At 42.1% G+C, this 14,357-nt stretch overlaps 3 protein-coding genes and 1 long non-coding RNA gene across 8 annotated transcripts; 2 read left to right on the top strand and 2 right to left on the bottom strand.

The window, feature by feature from the left end:
- The first annotated feature begins 102 nt into the window (after window positions 1-102).
- Window positions 103-5,967, top strand: orc2 (origin recognition complex, subunit 2). 2 transcript variants are annotated; one of them, XM_026149671.2, is made up of 16 exons: window positions 103-243; window positions 496-567; window positions 660-818; window positions 1,388-1,474; window positions 1,597-1,686; window positions 1,778-1,809; window positions 1,905-1,962; window positions 2,055-2,365; window positions 2,456-2,565; window positions 2,648-2,780; window positions 2,866-2,962; window positions 3,037-3,183; window positions 3,261-3,432; window positions 5,359-5,420; window positions 5,493-5,611; window positions 5,700-5,967. In XM_026149671.2, exons 2-16 carry the CDS (start codon window positions 498-500, stop codon window positions 5,781-5,783), a joined length of 1,731 nt encoding a protein of 576 aa, XP_026005456.2. In that variant the 5' UTR covers window positions 103-243; window positions 496-497; the 3' UTR covers window positions 5,784-5,967. The 2 variants fall into 2 exon arrangements, with proteins under 2 accessions (XP_026005456.2, XP_026005457.2); XM_026149672.2 differs by lacking the exon at window positions 103-243 and adding an exon at window positions 330-404.
- Window positions 5,964-9,886, bottom strand: cfap410 (cilia and flagella associated protein 410). 4 transcript variants are annotated; one of them, XM_026149675.2, is made up of 8 exons: window positions 9,836-9,886; window positions 8,948-8,991; window positions 8,795-8,813; window positions 8,656-8,702; window positions 8,317-8,546; window positions 7,984-8,134; window positions 7,788-7,884; window positions 5,964-6,402 (listed from the first exon to the last, which is right to left on the bottom strand). In XM_026149675.2, the coding sequence occupies exons 4-8, from the start codon at window positions 8,682-8,684 to the stop codon at window positions 6,238-6,240; spliced, it is 672 nt and encodes a 223-aa protein (XP_026005460.2). In that variant the 5' UTR covers window positions 8,685-8,702; window positions 8,795-8,813; window positions 8,948-8,991; window positions 9,836-9,886; the 3' UTR covers window positions 5,964-6,237. The 4 variants fall into 4 exon arrangements, with proteins under 4 accessions (XP_026005460.2, XP_026005458.2, XP_026005459.2 ...); XM_026149673.2 differs by lacking the exon at window positions 9,836-9,886 and having other exon boundaries at window positions 8,948-9,188; XM_026149674.2 differs by lacking the exon at window positions 9,836-9,886 and having other exon boundaries at window positions 8,656-8,684; window positions 8,948-9,183.
- rpl37a (ribosomal protein L37a) lies at window positions 9,189-11,732 on the top strand. Its single transcript, XM_026149677.2, has 4 exons — window positions 9,189-9,453; window positions 10,089-10,217; window positions 10,395-10,477; window positions 11,567-11,732. Exons 1-4 carry the CDS (start codon window positions 9,451-9,453, stop codon window positions 11,628-11,630), a joined length of 279 nt encoding a protein of 92 aa, XP_026005462.1. The 5' UTR covers window positions 9,189-9,450; the 3' UTR covers window positions 11,631-11,732.
- Window positions 9,942-10,203, bottom strand: LOC145421805 (uncharacterized). The gene is made up of 2 exons (XR_013903175.1): window positions 10,067-10,203; window positions 9,942-9,984 (listed from the first exon to the last, which is right to left on the bottom strand). It is a non-coding gene; the product is annotated as an uncharacterized LOC145421805 (long non-coding RNA).
- Window positions 11,733-14,357: the final 2,625 nt, after the last annotated feature.

The following is a 14,357-nucleotide window of genomic DNA, read 5'->3' as shown; positions in this document are numbered from 1 at the left end:
AAAAACCCTTCCCCTGTAGGGTTTTAGCCGCACAGACTGAGCTGATGTTCGAAGTGCATTTTGGGAAATGTGGTTTTAGCTGGAAGCAGCGTTCCAGTTGGCCACTGAATGACCTTTCACTTGTCACGTGGTTTAAAAACTTCAGCGGGATGGCGCGGAAACTTGTCCCAGCAGCACACTGCCTTGCTGTCACTGTGTGAAAGTTGTGTTTACATTTTCATGTGGCGGTACTGACGCTGTACAGTAAGTTGTGTCGCTTTAGACGCGTTTCTGTTTTTATTTCCCACTTTTATTTGGACTTTCGGCGTGTGGCCGCTGGTTGAAGCAGGGCTGCTTCTCGCTGTTTGAGAAGAATGGCCGCCCTTCACTGTTCGTGAATAGAAACGCACTGACTGAAAACCTGCGTTAGCATCTACACCTCTGAAAAGCAAATTATATGTTGTAGTGTTACGAGCAACTAACTAAAGTCGTGCTGGTTGTCGTTGTTATCTTTAGTCATGAGTGTGCTGGAGGTGAAGTTCATCGGGGATGGCGATGTCCTGGAGCACATCGTGGACAAGCAGGAGGGTATGGATGCTCTGCTACTGTAGAAATGTTAGTTTACGAGCACTTCTGTGTCTCTCTGACTGTGCTTTCTGTACTGTGCGTACCTCCATAAGGTGCGCAGAGCATCGCCGGGTCCGTTCAGAAGATGGTAAAGTTTAAGAGCCCGGCTGGACGACGGGGATGCAGAGAGGATGCGGAACATGATGGAGATGAAAATGGAGTCCACGATGAGCAGGATTATGTCCAAGCTTTAGGAACAGATAACGCAGAAGGTGAGTGCTGAGCAGGGGTAATGACTTTCTTCACCGGGAGGTTTGTTTTCTTTGCAGACAGACCGTGATCAGCTGACGATGCTGCTGACTCAGCTCTTTACTGCTCTTTGTAGATTTACCCAAATACGTTTGGAAAAATGCAGACAGACGTTGGCTGATTTTCAGGCAAAGTACAAATGTGGAATTTAGCAAGTGCTGGTTCACCAGCTGAAATTCAACTTAGTGACAGAGACTGCATATAGTTAGCTCAAATCCCTACAAAAGCCTTGTAAAAAATATTCCTGTCACAGAGGTACTTATGATTATGACAGGAGACTTTCTGTACACCTCAGTTTCACTCCATTGCACACATTAAGTGTGTTTGTAAGATGGACTATATCGCTGATATTGACATATTATATGCTTATCAATACTGGCATATAGGCATATAATTTTTGGTGGGAAATTTGAACATTCATAATGCTGTGAAATTTTTAGCTTCGTATAAATGCATGAAAATATCTGAGGCTTTTTCTTTCTTTCTTGTTTAAATTCATTTTAAAATGACCAGTTTTCTCTTGGATTTACAGAAGATGAAGATGGCTTGTCAAGAGTGGCTGGATCCTCCATCTTTACCTTTCAGAAAGTCAAACGCAGCCACAGCATGGCCCAAACCGGTGAGAGCCTCCATTGTCTTCTCACATAGATCGGAAAACATTTGCATATTATACATCTCCTTCCAGTTCTTTCTTTAGACATCGTATATGCTCATTTTGTGTTGCACATTTTTCATAAACAGCAAGTGAGCTGGCTCGGACTCCTGGAAAAAGCGTGAGCTTCAGCGCGACCCCAAACTTTGAACCCTCAACCCCCAGTCGAACGGGGCGGAGTGAGTACAATAAACGTTCATCATCTTTTCCGTATACTCATCTTTTTGCTCATTTTCTCACAGTTAAGTATTTTCTTTTCTTCTATTTCAGACCTTAGAGGTGAAAGCAGAACACCACAGAAGGTGAGACCATAGAAACCTTTAAACTTCTTAAAGTCCAAAGCCAGCAACCTCTGGTGCCAACTTAAGAATTTTATTTTATTTTTACTTAACGGCAGAGCAAAAAGGTCCAGTTTGTCTCTACAACACCACACAGGCTCAGGAAGAGAATAGCAAGTGAGTCTGACTGGGAATAATTCAATTCATTCTAAGTGAAATTTCACCTTTCCTCTAATCTAAATGTTTTGTTTGTTTGTTTGTTTTTTTAGCTCCAAGCTTGCGGTCAGACAGCGACAGCGAGCTTTCACCCTCTGACTCGGGTGAGGAGGAGGATGAAGATGGGCTGGAGGAAGAGCAGAAAGGAAAGAAAGAGGATAAAGAGAACGTGACCACCCCGAGAACACCCAGTAAAGGTTTATCAGCAGCTCTCTACAAGACTCCTGCCAAGAAGAGCAAGAGCACGCCTGAACCTCAGAACCAGCCCAGTATGGTTGAGGAGTACTTCGAAGCTCACGGCAGCTCGAAAGTGTTGACGTCAGACCGAACTCTGGAGCGTTTAAACACCCCTAAACTTGACAGGGTTTGTTTTTAACTGCATTTTGAAACATTGTAAATGAGCTGCTTTCCTAATAGATTTAGTGTGAATTTATCTTTATTTTTGTTTTTGTAGGAAACGTTGGTCCGACTTCTGGAGGGAAAACAATCCTGTTACTCAAAAGAGATCCAGCAGCTGCACGACAAACACAGAATCCACTTTAGCAAATGGATGTTACAGTTACAGTAAGTGAGGTTGCAACGTAGTTGTGTGCATTCTCTGGTGTTTTAAGAGCAGTACAAAGTGTCTGTGCCGGTCTGTGTGTAGGCTGGGATTCAGCGTGCTGGTCTATGGTCTGGGAAGCAAAAAAGCTCTGCTGGAAGACTTCAGGGAGTCTCATCTGTCGCAAGAAATTCACCTTGTGGTTAATGGATTTTTCCCTTCCATTACTCTTAAATCAGTCAGTATACACACACACGAAAATATTTTGCATAAATTGCATAATAAAATAAATATCCCTGATCATGAAAATTAAATTCTCACAGATATTAAACGCGCTGACGTGTGAGGTTCTGGATCACCAGGGAACTTTCCGAACCCCCTCGGACCAGATCCAGTTTATCTCCCAGACCTTAAAAGACAGTAAGCCCATCAAACTCCTGTGCATCCCAAGAATGTGTGGTTGTACCGCATGTTTTACACCGATGTCCTCACAGGCCCAGATCTGCACGTGTACCTGCTCATCCATAATATAGACGGACCCACGCTGCGAGGAGAGAAGACCCAGAGTGCACTGGGGCAGCTGGCATCCCTGCCAAACTTGCACATGGTGGCTTCTTTAGACCACATCAATGCTCCACTGGGTGGGTGTTCATAATAGTCTGCACTGAGGTGGTAATTCTGTTGAAATCTATCCTGAATACATCCTGCTTGTTTTCAGTGTGGGACCAGTTGAAGCAGAGCCAGTTTAACTGGCTGTGGTGGGAATGTGTGACGTTCCAGCACTACTCGGAGGAGACATCGTATGAAAACTCCCTCCTGGTGCAGCAGACTGGCGCTCTGGCTCTGTCCTCCCTCACACATGTGCTTCGCAGCTTAACGCCCAATGCAAGGTAACTCCAAAGACCTACTGGGTAGTTGTTTTTAATCTTCTGTCTAAATGAACAAGGAGAGAGCCATGGGAGGAGCTTAATGAGGTGCTAATGAGTTATTGAAATACTAGGATCTAAATATGACATCAGATGAGAAATGTTAGCTCGCATATTAGCTTCCTTGTGATTCCTCCTAGTCCACTCCACAAAGTCATCCAATAGTGTTTTGCACTCCTGCCCATCACTAATACAGTGGTGTAAAAAGTGTTTGCCCTCTTCCTAATTTCCTATTTATATGTTTGTCCCACTTAAAGTTTTCAGATCATAAAACAAATTTAAATATTAGACAAAGATAAAACGGGTAAATACAAAATGCACTTTCAAAATAAAGGTTTTCTTTATTAAGGGGAAAAATCCAAACCCACTTAAATAGGACCTTCCTGACAATGTGGAGCAGACTAGAAGATCCTCAAAAGCCAGTCATCACGCCACAATCCAAGGAAATTCAGGAACAAATGAGAAATGAAATAATTCAGATCTCTCAGTCTGGAAGAGGTGGGACCTGTGGGACTCCAGCGAACCACAGTGAGAGCTGTTATCCACAAATGGCAAAAAAACATGGAACAGTGGTGAACCCTCCCAGGAGTGGCCGGCCTACCAAAATTACCCCAAGAGCACTGCATCCAAGAGGTCACAAAAGATCCCAGAACAACATCCAAAGAACTGCAGGCCTCACTTGCCTCAGTTCAGGTCAGTGTTCATGACTCCACCATAAGGAAGAGACTGGGCAAAAATGGGCTGCATGGCAGAGCTCCAAGATGAAAACCTCTGCTGAATAAAAGGAACGTAAAGGCTTGTTTCAGTTTTCCCAGATGATCCCCAAGACTTTTGGAAAAATACTCTGTGGACTGAAAAGACAAAAGTTTAACTTTTCTGGAAGGTGTGTGTTCCATTACATCTGGTGTAAAAGTAACACAACATATCAGAAAAGGAAAATCATAGCAACAGTAAAATATGGTGGTGGAAGTGTGATCCTCTGGGGCTGTTTTGCTGCCTCGGGACCTGAAAGACTTGCTGTGGTAAATGGAACCATAAATTCTGCTGTGTACCAAAACATACTGAAGGAGAATGTCCGGCCATCTTTTCATGACCTCAAGCTGAAGAGCACTTGGGATCTGCAGCAGGATAATGATCCAAAACACACTAGCAAGTCCACATCTGAATGGCTTCAGAAAAACAAAATGAAGACTGACATGAATCCGATACAGATGCTGTGAAATTACCTGGCTGAATTACAACAATTCTGCAAAGATGATTGAACCAAAGCCTCGGTCAGCAGTCACAGGCTGGGATGAGATGAACGTGTTTACTGACACATCCTGTAGCTTGTCTCTGAGTAGCAGTGGCTGAAACATATTAAAGGCACTTGAGAAATCAAAGAAAGGTTATCTTCACCACGCAGCTGTTATTATCTAGTTGGGAGTAAATATAGATGATTGCAATTGTTCATCCACTCCCAGATTTGGTCTGTGTGCAAACTGCAGAAGGTCAACAGGTGTTTTCACCTGTGGTCTTAGATGGGCCCAGACCAGTTTCAAAAAACTGCATGTACAGACTCGACAGTCAAATCTTATTGTGAGAAGTGCTTCAAAACTTGTAGCTTTTCAAAGAGTTTATGAAGCTTTTATTTCAAGAGTGACAACACAGCAAGTGTTTTTCTACCAGGACACTGAAGCCAAGAAAAATAGTAAGTGTATATACTCATAGGGAATATGGTTGTTTGTTGTTGAGAATGATATTGTTTCTTTTGGACAACCATTGTCTTTGCTGTGACTTTATTCACTCATTTCTGATTTCGGTTCTAAATTCTGTTCGAGTCTGACCTCTCTCATTATGTACAGAGCTGTTGGGGGGGGAAAACTCAACTGCTTGTTTTTCTTTTTGCAGAGGAATCTTTAAACTGCTGGTCAAGTTCCAGCTGGAAAACAAAGATAATCCTTCATACGCAGGTGCGCATTCACATTCGGCTTTTATGTCCCCGTTTTCTAGCGCAGTTTGTAATCAGTTTGTCCTCTGTGCAGGATTGTCATTCCAGGATTTCTACCAGCGATGTCGAGAGGCATTCTTGGTGAACTCTGACCTCACGCTGAGGACTCAGCTGACAGAGTTCAGAGACCACAAACTGATACGGACACGCAAGGTGGACTTCCACTTTAGAATTCCCCAACTCTCATTCATTAAGTGTCTGCAGTACCTGGGGCTTATCACATTTATTTGCTTTGCTTCAGGGAGCAGATGGAGTAGAGTACCTGATTGTTGCTGTGGATGCAAGCACACTGATGGATTTCCTGGAGAACGAAGAGGGTGACTGAGTGGACAAGACTTCAGACGTATGAATCATCTCTTCCCGCAGATGTGCAGCAGCACAGTTACATTGGAATAAGATGTGAGCCCCAGGGTTCTGAACAGTTTAAATTATAGATTAATGTATTTTTTGCACCTCTGACATTCACGTATACAGCCAACATCTATGTAAATAAAAACATTTAAAGTTAATGCATTGCTGTTTATTTTCTTTACAGAAATAGATTTACATTTAGCAAAACATACAATCTTTTGTTCTTACAAAGCAATAAGGCATGCAGCTATAAAAAGACAGCAGGGGAACTGATGAGTCCACATGTGAAAGCTGGAACTGAAGTAGTGTCATGCCATGCATATTGCAAGCAGATGTTAATGGGACAAAGTGGGCACCTTTTATGAACCTGAGCTTAGTGTTAAATGTGGAAGGATGGGGTTAGCCCTGAGCGCATGCTGTGAAACGTATCAATGTTGGATTTCAGCAGTTTTCTGTGTTTGCTGTGTCTTTGTAAGCCTTTCTGAGTCCAGTGTGTACATCTGAAGTCTGTTCTGTGTGGCGGTGTGTACAACATGAAGCTCCTCTTCATCCAAATCTTTCAGCAGCAGCAAAACGGCATCAAGAGCGTGCGACTGAAAACACAAGTTTTATTGTTAGCTGGCAGATTACAAACCAAACATTCCAGGTTTGAATGAATTTCACAATATAAATAGATCTATTGGCTCTATTATGCTTTTCCACATCATCTGTCCTATATACACACCTGCAGTGCTGGATGCTAATATTAGGCAAGGTCAGTTTCAAGTAATCATCTGCATAGGGCATGCAGTCCTATAACCTTAAAGCTCATCTTCATACTACTCTAAGTGATAGTATTCCACTAACAGGATGGAGTGCCAAGTTATCATCTAATGCTACCAAGCTTGGTTAGCAAACTGGATCCATAAACAGTATGAGTGCACCACAAAGAAACACATAACTGCTAATTAGTGCTATGCAACTATGCACCAGGTCATTATTTCTTAGATAATACCATTAACCTCCTCGGACCTGGCGTCACATTTTGGGTTATTTAGACCAAACTACTCAATTTTGCTCTACAAGGGCCTGATATCCACTTACGAGGACATTATACTGCTACTGTTCTATCAATTTTAAACGTATATTTTTAAATATCCTCATATGTGGCTCTCATTTCACTTAGAAACAAAAAATAAAAATCTGGTAATTTTTTGTTTTTATATTCATCGTGTCCCAATATGCCCAAATATCAAAGAGAAGTTAAAAATGCATGCCGTGGAAGAGTTCAGGTCTTAGGAGGGTAATATGCTCCAAAGGCCAAAAAAAAAAAAAAAAAAGGCACAGTAGTACTGTTATGGCAGTATTGACTAATCTAGTACCCAACAGTAACTCACCCATTTGCATTTGGCCTTAAGTTAGTGGCGTGGACTCGGTTGGTTAGACTTCAACTTTGCTAGTTTGGGACACTAAACTCTACATTTCTATTGTATTGGTCAGTTGTTGCCATAATTGAATAAACTGTCTGAAAAAATGATATGGTCTGCTGTGAAGATATAGCTAGCACAGTAAATTGCACAGTTTCCTTAGTCTGTTACTGAATGCTCATTTTTTGTTATGTGTTTTTGTGAGATACACATGTACAGCTTATAAATGCTGCTGCTAGCATCAGCTGATAATGCCAACCAAATGGTGGAAAAGTCTAGATCGCCATAGAGCTAAAGTGGAGGCTCCAAAATACAGAGTCCCGAAAACAACTGAGGCGGTTACACACATCTTTTATATACTTTCTATGCTTGAACGTTTGATCATGAGGGGTGGCCAATCAAAAGAAAGCTGGCAAGGCAGCTCGTTTCAGACATTCTGTGAACTGAAAGGCGGCACCAAGCTATAGCCCAAGACAGAGGAGCGTTTGTTTGAACTGTGAGTCATACAAAGCTACTTTAGTAGAGTCCAGGCCCACAAAAATTTTAAGGGACACGGTGATGAGAGGAGCTACCTTTTTGATTGTTTTGCTTTCTCTGGTTGATGGAGAGGAAAGGGAAGAGAACTTGTCTCTGGAAAGTGGCTTCATTCCCAGCTCTTCTCTGATTTTGCTAGAAACAAAAGTTAACAGAAATATTTTCTTCTGTTAATTTTACTTCAGTTTTCGCATTTTCTGCAAACTATAAGTTGTTTCAGGCCACAAGACCTACTTTGTCTCCTCCATGTTGTAGTTTAGAGGGTCGTTCTCTGTCTCTGCATCCTGAAATCCGTTGGTTGTATGCTGGTTCTGGATACTACCTGGGGGTGTTGTGACCTCTTCACCTTCCATGAGAGCCAGTGAAATTTCATCATCTGTCACTACTGTACACAGGAAACATTGAAGAATAGCTACAGTAAGAGTCAGACTTCAATTCAACTTCCTAGATCTGACACTGATTTTCAACCTCAACTTTTTCATGAGGAAGATGAGTGGCTGCTAATAAAGTGCTTAAACAGTCGAGGTAAGCAGACGGTAGTGTGGCCCCAAAACATCACACAGTCACCTTGGTTATCGAGTTTCTGGAGACGAGGGAGGCAGCGAAGCACTGTGAGGCGATACTGGGTGGCATCGGTTCCACAGCAGGGGTTCTCAGCTAGCCAGAGCACTCTGAGACGAGTTAACGGTCTCAGGTGAGAGAGCTCAGAGAGCGAGGGGATCATGTTCCTTCTCAGGTAGAGTTCACTCAGAGACAGACAGCCAGCCAGAGGAGAGAGAGACAAGATGCTGTTGACACTGCAGACAGATGAAAGAGAATCATAGCCTGGTGTTACTGGGTCGTCCCAAATGAGTCTGTGCATTTGTGACTGTGAAATGATTTTATGTGTGTGGCAAAGGGACCTACCTCAGTGTCAGCACTTCAATGTTTGGCATCTGAGCGAAGATAGAAATCTTAGAAGACACATGAATCCATGCAACTTTCATTAAGTATGAACACTAAATTAATTGTCAGAGTAAACATGACATCCAAGTTTGCTACTCACATCAGTCAAGTTGCATCCCCTGCAAAAATAAGATGTAACCTAACGTTACCACAGATAGGAGACACAACACAAATGGTACCTGTTCACGTCAATGATCACTATGTAATTAAAAGGGCAACAAAATTACTGGTATGCCAAAATGGATGCACTTACCAGCAGTTCAGTTTTTTCACGCTCTCCAAGTCGGAGGCCTTCGCCTTAGCAAGAACCAGTTTCCGTGTTAGCTTCATAGCAAAACATTTAACTTCCTTTTAAATTAATAATATTTTCAATGGGCTAAATATTCACAAACAACAAAAGCCACATCGTGACAAGCTAATTGACCAAAGACTTCAACTCGCAGCCGCAGGGATGTTGTCGTACGCCACATTAATACGCATGCGCATATCAGCTTAAGCGTCCATGGTAACGGGTTAATATCTTTTATTTATAGTTTTCCGTAGATTACGCTGTTTTATCAAAAATTCTAATTTAGCTATAATACCAGAGCTAAAAAATATATTTATATATATTATCGTAAGCGAACTTTTACGTTTTTGTACAATGTCTGCGTTTTACGAAAACTCAAAGTCCCAGAATGCAGCGTGAACGGACTGAGTAAATCGCGCCTGCGCGTTAAGCAATCCCTCTTTGGACCTACGTCTCCCACTGAAACGATGGTGAGCAGAGCTTGTTCCGACCCTAATCCTTGTCAATCTTACAGTTTCACTGCTATAAATGATATAATCGCTTATTAGGAGGTTTCGTGTTGACCTTTTTTGCCATACCTAGCCTTCATTTATGTCCGTTTTGGGATTGGATCAGCAGTAAAAACGATGTTTTCATTCTCCATTGAGACAGAAATGGCGGCCACCATTGCTAAACTGTGTGAGCTCCAAGTACCGGGCAGGCTAGTGACACTAGCTCCTTAAGTCCCGGTCTTTTGAGCGTCCACAATTAAATAAGTCCGAACTGAAATGTGTAATGCCCCACCAAAAAGTGGTCGTTTGATACAGTTAAACGAGAACTGCTCAGTTGACTTTAGTTAGCATTTTGGCTAACCTGCTGAAAGGAAGCTTATGTTGGCTGGCTAATGGTCACAGCAGCTTCTTCACCCTTGTTGCTCAGATTTTGCAGGATTATAGTCAGAAGTAGTTTTTTTTTTCGCCGCTTTCTGGGGCCACCCTGGGCGCTTCTCCCGACACTTCTTCCTGTAGTAGTAACGGCAGAATGCTGAAGCCATTTGCTTGTAGTTTTAAACCACAAAATCCCATGGTTACTGTATTTTCTCACTGTGTGTTCATGTTATCCACAGGCCAAGCGCACCAAGAAGGTGGGGATCGTTGGTAAATATGGCACGCGTTATGGCGCGTCGCTGAGGAAGATGGTGAAGAAAATTGAAATCTCCCAGCATGCTAAGTACACCTGCTCTTTCTGCGGAAAGGTAAGGACAACAGTGGAGACCACCCACATAATGTATAGTAGCAAAGACCTGGTCAGTGTTAGAAATGCTTTCTGCAGACTACGCTGCTTACATTACATAATTGTAGTGCTCAAGGATGTGTCCAGATAAGTTGAGTTTCCACTTTTGTGTTCTCACTATGCAAATTTGTATTTACAGACCAAGATGAAGAGGAGGGCTGTTGGAATCTGGCACTGTGGGTCCTGTAGAAAGACAGTGGCTGGAGGTGCCTGGACTTACAAGTAGGTTACTTTCCCTCTTTGGTCTAATTCTGTCATTCGACTGCTGCAGACGCTGAAGTTATGATTAGAAAAGGGGTTCAAAAATTCCCTCAGCTGTTTGTCTTTTTTTTTTTTTTTCTTCTCATCATTAAGTTTTTCTAACTTGGGTGACAGTGTGCCCACGGCGAAAGCAGGATTCTTTGTTTGTTTTCTGCTCACCCTCCACCTGCATTGATTGTGCCCCTCCACACTCAGAACACCTGTGTGATGTGTTAAAGCCTTTAATGGTCATCAGGTGTAAATAATTGTGTCCTTTTAAAATAAATAAGCCAGAGTTGACTCAGTGAACATTCATATCACTCACTACATTACTTTGAAAAAAGTATCCAGTCATCTTAGAGACCTAATTAAACTTTGAAATTCAATCTACTCAGCCTGAGTGATCATTTAAAGGGTATGTGTCCAGCTTTGTGCTGTGCACACACTTTTTTACATGCAGTTTGCATTTATATGGTGCATGACAAATGTGATGTAGCTATATAACCAGCTCCCTCTCCGGTGAGCTTCTGATACTCCAGCTCTACGTATCTTGGCCTGCTGCTGGTGATGGTAGGTGTTTTGCTCGACTGTGGCACATGAACCAGTTCTCCACATGGTTTCCTTAGATTCCAGATAGCAGGAGGAAGACTTGTTAACAACTTGAGTCCAAGAATTTTGTGCTTGAGTGCATCAGGCTGTTGGCCAAGGTTTTCTCTAGAGAAGGAGCTTACTAATATCAAGAACTGGCACAGTAGTAACCTGGAGAGAAACCAGCAGGTAGGAAAGGCAGAGGCTGGATAGATAGCAGCAAGTTTAAAAAATAAAAATGAATTACAGCAACACTGCATTCAGTCTAATAAGTAACAAACCAATAACTTAAGTGGAAATGCTTGTTTCTCCGTTGATGCTAAAAGGCTTCAAAGAAAAGTGAATGTTCTTGGTCTTGGCGAGTTCACAAAAACCAAAGTGGTTCTCACTACAGAGCAACGTGTCCGTCCTTCAAAAACATTGAGAATGTTGTGTTTGTAGAAGCTAATAATTGTCTTTGCACCCCCCCAACTTCTCTTGCAGCACAACATCTGCTGTCACAGTCAAGTCCGCTATCAGGAGGCTGAAGGAGTTGAAGGACCAGTAAACCAGCGACCATGATAGCTGGTGGATTTGGGACTTTGTTTTCTATCATTTAACCGAGCTGGACATGTCCTCAACATCCAAAAATAAAACAGTCTGGAGCGGAGTTTGTGTCTTTGTACGTTTGTTTACTGTGCAGCTGTAAAATAGAAAGTGCGAGGGTTGTAACCTGCAAGAAGACTCTTCAGTAGCCCTTCATTGAGGATACTTCGGTGGAGTTCAGGTTATCTCTAAACCCTCTGAAACAGCAGGTCTTTTTGGGTGGGGGGTAAAATGAGAAACCACAGGGGGTCTTTGAGATCTATGGGTAACATTTTGGTTTCAGTGAAGCATCACGTGGGAATATCTCTGCAAAGTTAAAGGAAACATTGATGTGAAATTATAACTAATCTATCTGTAACAGCTGCAAATACATGTGTTACACCCGTACACCTTTGATTACTAGGCAGGATGTCAATTTATCCATCCTTGTACAATTGCTTTAGAATGATATCAGTTAACCTTGTATGTCTTGGTGCTGTGAGAGAAAACATGCAACCTGTGAACTCCACGCAGAAAGAGCCCAGCCAAACTGGTTTAAGCTTTATTGCAACAAGTCAACATTGCTGACTGCTCCATCGCTGTGGGACATGCATTAGGACCATTTTGGTGAGAAAAATGGAAAAAATAGTTTTAATGAATCAAATGGTTAGGTTGAAAATATACACAAATTTGTTGATAAGATGATGAACAGTAAATATAAACCAAAATAATCTAACCTTTTTGGGCTGGAAGGGGAAAAAACTAAAATCTAACACTGATCCAACCTGTTCCATGGAGCTCAGAAACATTTATTTAAATGAATTAAATAGCATTTACACTCACACGAAAACATTTGGTAACCCCTCTCAGCATCATAATAATTCACTCTGTTTTCACCAAAAAAGATGACAGTGGTATGTCTTTTATTTTCTAGGAATATCTGAGTACTGCTGTGTTTTCCAGAAAAAGATTTTTAGTGAAGCAGTATTTACTTGTATGAAATTTAATGTAAAAACCTGCTGTGCAAAGAATTGGGTACACAACAAAATTAGCTTGTTAAGTCTTGAACTTTAAATACAGATGTGTCCAATCATAAGAAAAGGTATTTAACCTTTGGATGCACAACCTACCAATACCTACACTCTTCCACGAGTGGGGTCAAAAATGACCCCAAATAGAAACAATGCATTTTGCTATAAACTCGGTTGTTATTCTTCAAAATCTTTAAAACGAAGAGTTGTAATATTTTCATATTCCAGGTATTCCTCATAAAACATGTTTGTGACATTTTTATTTATTTTTTCATTAATTTTAAGAAATTGCAGTTTTTGTATCACTTTTGTATGCTTGCTCTGCATATACTGCAGAAGCTGGGTCTTCCCTCTGAAAGGCACAAGTTGTTCATCCACTGTAACACAATCACTGAGGATGAAATTCTGCCTGCAGTTAACCAGGAACACGCCCCATATGTAGCAGAAAGCTGCCATGTGGTTTGTTTTCAGTCGGTAGGCTCTGGTCCTCTTGTCATCAATGTGCAAGAGAGGGCAAATATCTTTAAATCTTTGAATTGACATAGTGGCCTTGTAAATGGGTTATGCAGAGGACTCCCAAAAAACACACCGACTGGTACATCCCAGTTCTTCTCACTTCCTGCAAGAATGGTCAATCAAATGAACGCCAGGATGTTTGATTACATCTTTCCACTCTTTTCCCCTGTCTGTGGCTACTCTTTGTGCCTCTATGTTTGTGCATGTCAGCACCTCTTCTATTAAATTATCAGACATGAACATCTTCCATGCATTTACTGGGGAGAAAGTACTAAACCCAGGTGCAAGCCCTGGCCGACTAATTCAGAATATTGTGGCTAGAGCAGTAAGAGGGGCTCATTCTGTTAGACTCAATATCCATTTCCTCCTCAGAAGACTCATCAGAGGACTCCTCTGTATCTGACTGGCCTTGTTCAGTGGGGGGGGTGGGGGGTGGGGGGGGGCAATAGTCTGGGTCCTCTATATCTTAGATGTCAGATTCTGAGTCAGTGCTGATGGGCTCTTCATCCCATCCGTCCTGGATCATTTGTAGGTCAAGGTCCACAGGGATCCTAGCTGGCCTCATAGCAGCCATGTTACTTTAAATATTTAAAAATAAATAAATCAGAAAGAACAAGGTTTGAAATGCACAGGAAATTATAACCAGGGCTGTACATAAATGGTCCTGAGGTGCGCATTTGCTGTCAAAATAAAAGATAGATTCATTTAGGAAGAAAGAGCTTTGGACTGATGAAATAATAGAGTGTTTTGGTCATAACAAAAAGCACTTTACATGGCAGAGGAAACGCCACATTCCAAGAAAAACACCTGCTACCCACTGTCAAATTTGGTGAAGACTTCAACATGTTGTGGGCTGTGGGGCTAGTTCATAGACTGGGGCCCTTGTTGAAGTCCAGGGTCGGATGAAGACCCTGGACTTCAGAGAGAATAACAGAGAAATCCTCAGCAATCCGATGACCCCCTCTGAGCAAGCACGTGACAACAGTGGGAAGGAAGAACTCCCTTTTAACAGGAAGCAACCTCTGGCAGAACCAGGCTCAGGGAGGCGCAGCCATCTGCTGAGACTGATTGTGGGGGTGAGGGGAGGGGGACAGAGACAAAATACACACTGTAGAAGAGAGCAAAAAAATAAAAAAAGGATAATAACAATGCACAGTAGTGAG

The sequence above is a fragment of the Astatotilapia calliptera genome, chromosome 18 (genome assembly GCF_964374335.1).
Source record: "Astatotilapia calliptera chromosome 18, fAstCal68.1, whole genome shotgun sequence".
Classification (NCBI taxonomy): Eukaryota; Metazoa; Chordata; class Actinopteri; order Cichliformes; family Cichlidae; genus Astatotilapia; species Astatotilapia calliptera.
This window is presented reverse-complemented; position numbering and strand designations above follow the sequence as displayed.